The 11,639-nt window shown below is 38.6% G+C and overlaps 1 protein-coding gene across 2 annotated transcripts; it reads right to left on the reverse strand.

Moving 5' to 3' along the window:
* Positions 1-322: 322 nt before the first annotated feature.
* Positions 323-11,630, reverse strand: WDR83OS (WD repeat domain 83 opposite strand). Of its 2 annotated transcripts, XR_014024998.1 has the most exons (5): positions 11,485-11,630; positions 7,844-7,949; positions 2,945-3,042; positions 1,752-2,523; positions 323-556 (listed from the first exon to the last, which is right to left on the reverse strand). XR_014024998.1 is itself a non-coding variant. In XM_081316717.1 (4 exons), exons 1-4 carry the CDS (start codon positions 11,532-11,534, stop codon positions 490-492), a joined length of 321 nt encoding a protein of 106 aa, XP_081172843.1. In that variant the 5' UTR covers positions 11,535-11,625; the 3' UTR covers positions 323-489. The 2 variants fall into 2 exon arrangements, 1 of the variants encoding a protein (XP_081172843.1); XM_081316717.1 differs by lacking the exon at positions 1,752-2,523 and having other exon boundaries at positions 11,485-11,625.
* Positions 11,631-11,639: the final 9 nt, after the last annotated feature.

Raw genomic sequence — 11,639 nt, forward strand, 5'->3', positions numbered from 1 at the left:
TGCCTCCACAAAAAGCCATTTTGATTAAAAGCTATGTGGGAAGCTGGCTACGTCTATAGATACACAAAGCTTTATATTTCCCAAGACATTATTTCTGTTGTATGCTAATTAGCTTCAAGTACGAATTTTTAAAATATATTTATTGATGATAAACGTATTTCTGGACCACACTGATTCTTTTTTATATGGGGCAGACCCTCCTAATAGTTCAGGAAATAACTAAAGAATTCTTTGTTTATATTGGCATGGCTCAGAGTTGTACTGGCAATAAAATAAAATCCATTCTTAACATGTTAAAGAAAATTTGGCAAAGTAGCCAATGCATATTTAACAATAATTACTTTATTGATATAGCAAAGTAAATATTCCCAATATGTTGCAATAGTATACCTGTGCAATTAAATTTATGTTATATAAGAAAATGTTCCACTCTGAACAGGATAACCCATCTATTTGGGAAGATGAATTTTAAAGAAAAGTGTTATCTTTTCACCAAGGAGGAGACATGGGCTGAGGATTTTGAAGATAGGACATCACTACAGCAGAAATAGACAACCTGGAAAAAAGAGAATAGTGACAGAATTAATGTAGAATCCCTAACATTTTATTGACAATAATATCAAATTACAGTTATTCTAACTTTCCAAAATAGGTAGTCAAATTAAAAAAATATATTTGCTCAGGAATATGAATTTGACATCAGTCTATATTTATTTCATGTAAGTGTTTTCCTCAGCAATAATTAGCAACTGAGAAACTAAATGAACACTTCTTGCCCTTGAAGCCTCAACTATCTGCCTAATAGTAGTGGCTCACAAAACACCTTTCCAAATTAACAAGAAGTGATTAAATTTAGAATCATTAGCCTTTACTGAAAGTTACTGGATGATTTTATTTGGGGGGGGGGGAAGAACTGAAACTTTAGAATTTAATCAAGAAAATAAGAGATTTTTTTGTGAATAAAGAACACAAATTACGAATACTTTCTTGTTAGACATAAGCATTATAATCCTAAAAGGAACAGAAGAGTCTGAAAAAGTGAAGGTCAATGAGCAAGAAGACAAACTAGAAAGGAGAATGCTAGTTTACTACTTAATCTGTTGACACAAATAGAAAAATGGAGAATCATTACTTCTAGGCTAAATCTAAAAAAAAATGCAAAAATCTAGTATTTCCATATCCACTGTCAGTGCCCACAGGGTTCGAAAACTGTAACAGAGTTGCTTCCACAATGTAAAACTATAGTGTGAGATAAAACACCATATTTATTAGAAAGAAAGATGATCCCATAGGCATAATGAAAATAAGATGACTGCAGAGACGTGAGGCAATACCTGCCCCTTGTAATTCTGACATCAGACAGATGTATTTAAGCCATAGGGTTGCATTGTAATATCCTGATGTATGTTTCTACGCTCTCTTTCCTCCAGGAACTTTTATGAGTGATCTTCAATTCAAAGTAATCCCACTCCTTCCTCAAAAAAGAAAGAGTAAAGAGAGGGGAAAATTCCATAAATAAAAAATCCCATGTACTGCCCAACTTCATGTTCTTGTAAACCCCAAGGCTGCCACTCAGTCCTGGAGATTTACTTCTCTCAATACATTTGTGCATGAGTTAACTTGTGCATTATGTAGAATCATGTATAAAATCCATAAAAGAAGAACACAATAAGAATGCAGTTAAGTATTGATTAAAATTGCCGGTCACATTTTATAATAATTGATTCCTATCTACATATACATAAACATACCATTGAGGGGTCCTTGGTGCTCTCTGAGCTTGCTTGTTTTCTTGCAGATGTTTTATTACCCTAACTAGGTAACATCATCAGTGCTAGTAAGGAGTGTTGTTTGCTGTCAGTTTATATTCTGTTGTCTAAACATACCATTCTTATACACAGAAAACTTCTGAATACAAAAATAGGAATACAAACATTTTTTTTCCAATAAAATAGCAAGAAAAAGAAGAAAAAGAAACATGGAAATACAGGTAGGTGGTAGTTGCACTGTAAAAGGAAAAGAAAAAAAAAGATTGAAGGAAACTAAATAAGGATGAAATATGAACTTATTAAGCAGGGGGGGGAAATAAAAAGCAACTCTGTTAAGGCTTCACAAAAAGTTTAAATTCCATAAGCAAGCTGAGTCTCCCAAGTTATGTAATTTTCAAAGGCATTGATATTTTCAGGCATTTCCTCACTGTAGATGTAAACACGAAAACGTCGGGAGATCAAATCCCTGAGGTGTCCTGCAGTTTGTGGTGATTTTTAATCTAAGGCCTATTGTTCTCCACACGAAGAATGAAAATGTCTGCAGTGAGGCAAAGGAATCTGCTATTATTGCTGTCTCTCCATTGATGAACTCCAGATCCGTTTTTCTAGAGACCTTTTTTTACAGTGAGGTAAAACCTGCTACTCCCTTTCAATAGTTCTGTTTCTTAAAGTAACATTTATTCCATAAATGTAATATCAACCTCAATTCCAATGAAAGGATCCTTTGAAAAGATGGCCAATAAGGCAGATTTGTCTGGAAAACAGGCAAAATGGAAATGCTCAGGCAACAGAAGCTAATAAAAGTTCACCATAAAATCTGATTTCCACTATTTGGCAATTTTTGTTGTTAGTGGCCATATACCCCACTGTTCTTCAAAGAGCATAAACTCAGCAGAAAGGCCAACACAAGGAAGAGAAGGCAGCTTCAATTATCAATCTGCCATGAAGCATCAGTGCTTCACATTGATCAGAGGCATAACAGCTTTTCATTTGAACGGAAGTATTATAAAAGTCACTATCAGATGGAAATCAAAAATGAGGATCATATTTGTAATTATAAGAACTTTGTAATGAGCATTGCTGAAAAAGCATTTCCAAAGCAAGACCTATGTATTCAGAAATTAATACCATGGGAAATCAGACATAAGTCTAAAAGAAGTAAAAACATGGCTTACATGAAACTGCTCATCATCTGTTTGGTGTCTTCTGAGCTCCTAGAGTTGGCAAAACTGATAAATGAGCAGTAGACAGCAATCCAAGCACACCACTTTAACTGCAAACGCCATAGAAAAATATGATGAGAAACTTATGGGGTCACAAAGATACATCAGAGTTATTCTAGTTTAACAATATTATAAATATTCCACTTTGTTTTTCCTGTGAGTTCAGGAACAGTCTTCAGTTTTAAAAACTAATAAATATTGCTAAAGCAAAATCATGGTGAAGTTACTTATAAAATACATATGACAAAAATAAAGCCATATTAATGAATTCAGACTTTTTCAGTTGGTTCCACTGAATTAAATGCCATTATCAATGAGAAATATGAACCAAAAATTCTAATTTCAAGAGATATGACATATGAAGTTATATGGTTTACTGGTAATAATCTTAACAAGAAAAATGTATATGTTGAGAATTAGTAGTGCAGAACTTATAAAGAAGACTAGAAAAAAACATCAATGGTACATTTTGTTAACACTGTCAGATAGAGATTTTATTATTTGTGAAAACTACCATACAGCTTTCAATACACTGTTATTACAGTGTAGGTTTTCCTGAATTTTTCATAAACTTTGTATCTTGTCACTATCAAATACAAACTCACGCAAAGCTCTTTTTCTCTCTCTTAGATTATTTCAGCACCAGTTGAAAGATTTGATATTACAGGTGTACTATTCTTATGTGAATAATGCCTTGGCCAACTGTAAAAAGAAAGATGCTGATGGCTGAGGATGAAATAAATGCCACTGAGTAAGGCTTAAATTTATCTCATAATTAAACTGAACTTCTCTATATACTAACCTGTTGATGGCTTTTCAGTTACATAACCGTATTTGCTATTTCATACAGGCCATCCCCCCTTCATGGATTACTGCCTTGTCGTGGCGAAGGGGCTTGCGTAATTCAATGAAGCTATGAGCTATGCCGTGCAGGGCCACCCAAGACGGACAGGTCATAGCTGAGAGTTCTGACAAAACGTGATCCACTGGAGAAGGAAATGGCAACCCACTCCAGTATCTTTGCCATGAAAACCCTATGGACAGTACCAAAAGGCAAAACGATATGACGCTGGAAGATGAGCCCCTCAGGTCGGAAGGCGTCCAATATGCTACTGGGGAAGAGCAGAGGGCTAGTACTAGTAGCGCCAGAAAGAATGAAGCGACTGGGCCAAAGCCGAAAGGACGCTCAGCTGTGGATATGTCTGGTGGTGAAAGGAAAGTCCGATGCTGTAAAGATTTTTTCTCCATAGGAACCTGGAATGTAAGATCCATGAATCAAGGAAAGCTGGACGTGGTCAAACAAGAGATGACAAGACTGAACATCGACATCTTAGGTATCAGCGAACTAAAATGGACAGGAATGGGTGAATTTAATTCAGATGACCATCAGGTATACTACTGCGGGCAAGAATCCCTCAGAAGAAATGGAGTAGCCTTCATAGTCAATAAAAGAGTAGGAAAATCAATACTGGGATACAATCCTCAAAATGACAGAATGATCTCAGTTCGAATCCAAGGCAAACCATTCAATATCACAGTAGTCCAAGTCTATGCCCCAACCACCAGTGCTGAAGAGGATGAAATTGACCGGTTCTATGAAGCCCTACAGCACCTTATAGAAGTAACACCAAAAAATGATGTCCTTATCATCATGGGGGATTGGAATGCTAAAGGAGGAAGCCAAAAGATAACTGGAATAACAGGCAGGTTTGGCCTTGGAGTACAAAATGAAGCAGGGCACAGGCTGATAGAATTTTGTCAAGAGAATACGATGGTCATAGCAAACACTCTTTTCCAACAACCCAAGAGACGGCTCTACACATGGACATCACCAGACGGTCAACACAGAAATCAGATTGACTATATGCTCTGCAGCCAAAGATGGAGAAGCTCTATACAGTCGGTAAAAACAAGACCAGGAGCTGACTGTGGCTCAGACCATGAGCTTCTCCTTGCAAAGTTTAGGCTTAAACTGAAGAAAGTAGGGAAAAGCACTAGGCCACTCAGGTATGAATTAAATCATATCCCTGTTGAATATACAGTAGAGGTGACAAATAGATTTAAGGAATTAGATCTGATAGACAGAGTGCCTGAAGAACTATGGACAGAGGTTCGCGACATTGTACAACAGGTAGCAACCAAAACCATCCCAAAGAAAAAGAAATGCAAGAAAGCAAAATGGCTGTCTGAGGAAGCTTTGCAAATAGCTGAGGAAAGGAGGGAAGCGAAAGGCAAGGGAGAAAAACATAGATATGCCCAATTGAATGCAGAATTCCAGAGAATAGCTAGAAGAGATAAGAATGCCTTCTTAAATGAACAGTGCAAAGAAATAGAAGAAAACAATAGAATAGGGAGGACCAGAGATCTTTTCAAGAAAATTGGAGAGATGAAGGGAACGTTTAATGCAAAAATGGGCATGATAAAGGACCAAAATGGCAGGGACCTAACAGAGGCAGAAGAGATTAAGAAGAGGTGGCAAAATTACACAGAAGAACTATACAAGAATGAGCTTAACGTCCCAGATAATCACAATGAGGTGGTCACTGACCTCGAGCCAGACATCCTAGAATGTGAGGTGAAGTGGGCCTTAGAAAAGCTGAGCAACAACAAAGCTAGTGGAGGTGACAGTATTCCAGCTGAGCTATTCAAAATCTTAAAAGACAGTGCAGTAAAAGTGCTACACTCAATTTGCCAGCAAATTTGGAAAACTCAACAGTGGCCACAGGATTGGAAAAGATCAGTTTACATTCCAATTCCAAAGAAAGGCAGTGCCAAAGAATGTTCAAACTATCGCACCATTGCACTCATTTCTCATGCTAGTAAAGTCATGCTTAAAATCCTACAAGCTAGACTTCAGCAGTATGTGGATCGAGAACTACCAGAAGTACAGGCAGGATTTCGAAGAGGCAGAGGAACTAGAGATCAAATTGCCAACATACGCTGGATCATGGAGAAAGCTAGGGAGTTCCAGAAAAACATCTACTTCTGCTTCATTGACTATGCTAAAGCCTTTGATTGTGTGGATCATAACAAACTGTGGCAAGTTCTTAAAGAGATGGGAGTACCAGACCATCTTATTTGTCTCTTGAGAAACCAATATGCGGGTCAAGAAGCAACAGTGAGAACTGGACACGGAACCACTGATTGGTTCAAAATTGGGAAAGGAGTCCGGCAAGGCTGTATACTGTCGCCCTGCCTATTTAACTTATATGCAGAGCACATCATGAGAAAGGCAGGGCTAGATGAATCAAAAGTTGGAATTAAGATTGCTGGAAGAAATATCAACAACCTAAAATACGCAGATGATACCACTCTAATGGCAGAAAGTGAAGAAGAACTAAAGAGCCTCTTGTTGCGGGTGAAGAAGGAGAGTGCAAAACTTGGGTTGAAACTTAACATTAAGAAAACCAAGATCATGGCATCTGGCCCTCTCAATTCCTGGCAAATAGATGGGGAAGAAATGGAGGTAGTGACAGATTTTGTTTTCCTGGGCTCCAAGATCACTTCAGATGGGGACTGTAGCCAAGAAATTAAAAGACGCTTGCTCCTGGGGAGGAAAGCCATGGCAAATCTAGACAGCACACTAAAAAGCAGAGACATCACCCTGTCAACAAAAGTGCGTATAGTCAAGGCTATGGTCTTCCCAGTTGCAATGTATGGCAGTGAAAGTTGGACCATAAGAAAGGCTGAGCGCCAAAGAATTGAGGCCTTTGAACTATGGTGCTGGAGAAGACTCCTGCGAGTCCCTTGGACCGCAAGGCGATCAAACCGGTCAGTCCTAGAGGAGATCAATCCTGACTGCTCTTTAGAAGGCCAGATCCTGAAGCTAAAACTCAAATACTTTGGCCACCTAATGAGAAGGAAGGACTCACTGGAGAAGAGCCTAATGCTGGGAAAGATCGAGGGCAATAGAAGAAGGGGACGACAGAGAATGAGGTGGCTGGATGGAGTCACTGAAGCAGTAGGCGTGAGCTTAAATGGACTCCAGAAGATGGTAGAAGACAGGAAGGCCTGGAGGAATGTTGTCCATAGGGTCGCGATGGGTCGGACACGACTTCGCAGCTAACAACAACAACAACAACAACAACAGGCCATCCATTCAGAGCATACAGTTGAATTACTATTAATGTATCTGTCTCTTAATGCTAAGAAGTGATCTGATATAATTAAACTCTTACGATATTTTAATCTAGAATGAGATCTGAATGAGTTGTTGTAAAATAATTGACATATATTTTCAAAAACATTTACATATGATGGTACTATTACCAGTAATGAGTATTGTTATCACTTTTTCTCAGAAGACATGTTATCCTCTAGGCACAGTTCAGATCCCTTAGGCAGAATCAAACTGAAATTAGTGAAAAGAGTCCTTGAACAGGATATACCATTATGTATTCCCTGCAGCATGGATATATTGAAAGGAATTTCATTTTAACCATTCTATCATCTATAATGCTCCACAATGCTTATACAGCTTTTAAAGTCAGTTTTGATTTCTTCTGGAATAATTTACACTAATACATCTTCAGCAGCCTATGTAAATGTAACTAAAACTACTAAAAATAAAATCCAAATTAATATGAATTGAAACGTTAAACTATTAATTTATTGCTGAAAGTTAAAGTTATTAACTAGTCAGCCTCTGAAAGTTGGCGGAAAAATTTCTGAGAAATACTGTGCAGTAAATTCAATTCAACCCTGGAAAGAAAGAAAACTGGAGTCTATACTATCCAATAGCAATTCAATAGTTGCATCCATAATATGTAAGTAGTAAAAACATTTTATTTGATTTGTTCAGTTAGCGCTCTTTATGTCTTTCAGTCAAAACCTGGGTATTCTAATACTCACTTTTAGCATTAAGCCACACATGCTGAAAATCATTCCTAGCAAATTCATATAATCTGGCGTAGGATCTTCCAAAGTAGGGTTGTTTTCTGTAGTTGGAGGCTTGTATCTGCAAATAAAAATTCATTTCTAGCTACAGTTTTGAACTGATGAGCAAAACGTAAACTCTACTTTCCCTGCAAGAAATAAAACTTTCATACAAGTTCAAAGCCAACAGCTTGAAAAAAGAAATGGTATCAACGTTCACCATTTTCTCCCCAAGTTATACTTCAGCACACTGCAGAAAGCTCTCTCTAAATTTTAATGAAGGCTATTCTGTTTCAAGCACTTCAGATAATAAAGACCAAACAATAGGAGAAGAATCTTGTTTTAATATGGACAAAAAAGAAAAGCAGGATTATGAATTAAGCTCTGTAAGTTAGCTCTATAATATTTGTATACAGGTAGCTTTTGTTTGACAGCCAATTGGATGTACTAATGAAGGGATCAGGCTAGAAACTGGGAGACCATGAGTTCTAGTCCTGCCTTCGGCATAAAGCCAGCTGGGTAACCTTGGGCTAGACATTTTTCTTAACTCTAAGGAGGAGGCAATGGCAAACCACTTCTGAAAATCCTTGGCAAGAAAACTGCAGGAAGATTTCCAGGCAGTTGCTGAGAACTAAACATGATTGAATGGAAGGAAAAAAGAAAAAGAAGTTCTCATCTAGCGATTGCCTTGGCTAGAGACCATCATAGTTACGATAGTGATGAAAAAGTAACTTTACAACCAGTCCTCACATTTATGAGCCTCACAGGTCTGTAAATAAAGGAAAGCTGGAGCAAGAACATAAACACAGTTGCAGTTTCACTTAGTGACCACTTCCCTTAATGATTGACTTGCTGGTCCCAGTTCTGGTTGCTAAAGTGTAATCTGGCATACTAAATAATATAATAAAAACTATATTATGAATATGCAAAGCTCACGCAGGTAGCACTTGGACTAAGACAGCAATTAGGACCAAAATTACCTTCACTAAGTATTGTGGATGTAAAACATGACATCACCAGATTGCATTGTTTAATGATGGCAATCCTGGCAGTTTCCGGTTTCTGTTGTAACCCCTGAAGTGGGAAGAGATAGGAGTCCCAAGTAAGGAGCACAGGAGGAATTGTGCAGGTGCCACGGGGGTGCTATGGGCACTAGCAAGCACAGGCAGGTCAGTGTGGGCCTCAGAGGCTGAGGAGGGCCAGCAAAAGTGCTGCAGACAGGCATGAGCTTAAGAGTGCAGGTGGGGGGGGGATTACTATAGAGCATGGGTGTCAAACTCGCAAGTTATGTGACGTGTGGCAATGTATCGTATTTTTTTTCCATTGCCGGCAATGGGGTGGGCGTGGTTTCGCCATGATGCATCCAGCCCACGGGCCGGCAGTTTGATACCCCTGCTGTAGAGTATGAGATCTCTGGGGTCTTATACTCCCTAATGAGCTCCTCTGGGAAAAATGACCTTCTGGAGTGACTTGCAACCTTCCCTGCCAGTTTTCCCATTGACTTTGTTTGTGCAAAACTGGCATGGAAGGCTTCAAATGGCAATCACATGATGTGCCTTGCTGTGATGCCATAATTGTGAGCTGGGCACCCAAGCTCCTAGATCGTTATCAGACAACCACAGGGATGCTGCAACAGCTGGAACTTCAAGCGCTGACTGTAAGTTCGTAGTTTTGGTGGGTTCAGCACCACTGTATCTTTGAATGGTAAATGAACACATGAATGTAAGCCAAGTACTATCTGTATAGGCAAAGCTAACAACTGGAACTTCAAGGGCTGGTTGTAAGCTTATGGTGCAGTTTTTCAGTAACATTGTAAGTTCGAATGGTCACTGAATGAGTGGACATAAACCAAGGACTATCCATGTAGGCAAAACAAACATTTAAGGGTTAGAAATCAAGATTAATTATCTCTTTTTATTGGATTCCCTTGATCAAAGGGGCTTCCTTAAGTAAAAACCATGCAAAAGATGTAGGGCTCTTTTCTTCCCCCTCCCATACACAAAGTAATCTAAAGTGAAGAGAAAAATGCTTGTCTAATCTTTCTTCTTACTATGCTGGCCTATTTAGTTTGTTCTATGCCCTGGACATCCCACAGATGGTTCAAAAGTTTGCTCGACAGAAAAGAATAAGCAGCAGTATAAATAACCTGATTTGTAGTAGCCTAATTTAACTACATAGTTTAACAAGATTTAAATGTGGGTGTGTTTCTACTGCACCACTTGGCATTACTGTTTAGTTACCGCCATCTGCTCTTAGCTATTTCTTAAATATTGATAATATTTATATTATCAGACTTTTTTAAATTGGAAAAAATAAAACAAATCATGTACATGAGTACACTATCTTAGCACTGAATTACAGATAAAACAAAAATTATCAGGATCAGATCTGACAGTTGAAGTCATGAGACTAAATTTCACTGGAACATTAGGAGTGCTTTGTAATTATAACAGCAATTGCTACATTACCATTGAGAATCTCAATCTCAATACACCAATACATGTTTCTCTGAACTGAAGCTTTAGTCTGAAATTAGCCATATCAAAGTATGTTATGTTTTCTTCAGGCTTTATTCAGGTATCAATTTATCCTCTCTTTGAAGTTGTAATATTAAGTATTCATGGACCTTTCTATATAATCACCAATTAGTACAACTACTAATAGTAGTTAGGCTAGAGTTAAAGGAAATGGGCTACAAAGAAAAAAAAAGAAACCTAGTTCTTGTGTTGTCATTTCATAGTTGTGTATTTTGTATTGGAACTGGGAGTTTTAAGTTAGCTACTATCACAGGGCATATAAATTTAGTTCTTGAAAGTAAATAATACTTTCACACTTCAAAGCATTCAATTTTTCAGGAAAAGTTTCAGGCTTTCACTGGCATAGAGTTGTGGATGTAAGCACTGTGTTAAATATGATTATGCAAATTACAACATCACTGTAACTTTTGAACGGTACCCATGAAACTACCGTGGGAGGTTGTTCATGACATTTTGTAAGCTTTTGTTTTTATCCTTTACTAAGTGCTTAATTATTCTTTTTTTTTAAAATTAGAATATCAGCTCTTTGCAGACCCACCCATAACTAGCGAGGCCAACGTCTCCCTGACCTTTCAAAATCAAACAAACATGTGAAAACAACCTTTTGCTCGCACCAAATTACTCCCAGGTATTATTGCCGTAGAATCAGGGCCTAACTTTGACCGTTTGAAACTATCTGCCCTTCCGTAATATTTGTCTCCTTTTTCTACCACGGCATTTTTTTTCCCTATGTGATTTTTTTTCCTCGCTAACCCTAAAACAGGGGTCTTCAAACTTGGCCCTTTTATGACTTGTGGACTTCAACTCCCAGAATTCCTCAGCCAGCAATGCTGGCTGAGGAATTCTGGGAGTTGAAGTCCACAAGTCATAAAAGGGCCAAGTTTGAAGACCCCTGCCCTAAAACGACAGCAGCCAGAACCCCACCTCGCGACTTCGCTACAATGTTGCCATAGTGACCCCAGGCAAGTCACGTGCCACCATTCGTGACTTGTCCGTTCCGTCTCCTTCCGTGCTACAGCAACTCCGGACCCAAGTCGTGACGTTACCATGCCAACTCCCAATCCCACACTGCTGCCTGACCTGAGAATGCGGTTGGGACGCCGCGGATCTGCCATACTGTTGCTAGACATCCCACTGCGCCGCGGGCTACAGTTACTCTACGGAGAACGACCCTCCTTCGAGGCCGCAGCAACTTCCGCTTCCTTTCAGTGCCGCAGGGGGGATGATTAAGAGTG

Source organism: Vipera berus (assembly GCF_964194415.1).
Source record: "Vipera berus genome assembly, chromosome: 2".
Lineage (NCBI taxonomy): Eukaryota > Metazoa > Chordata > Lepidosauria > Squamata > Viperidae > Vipera > Vipera berus.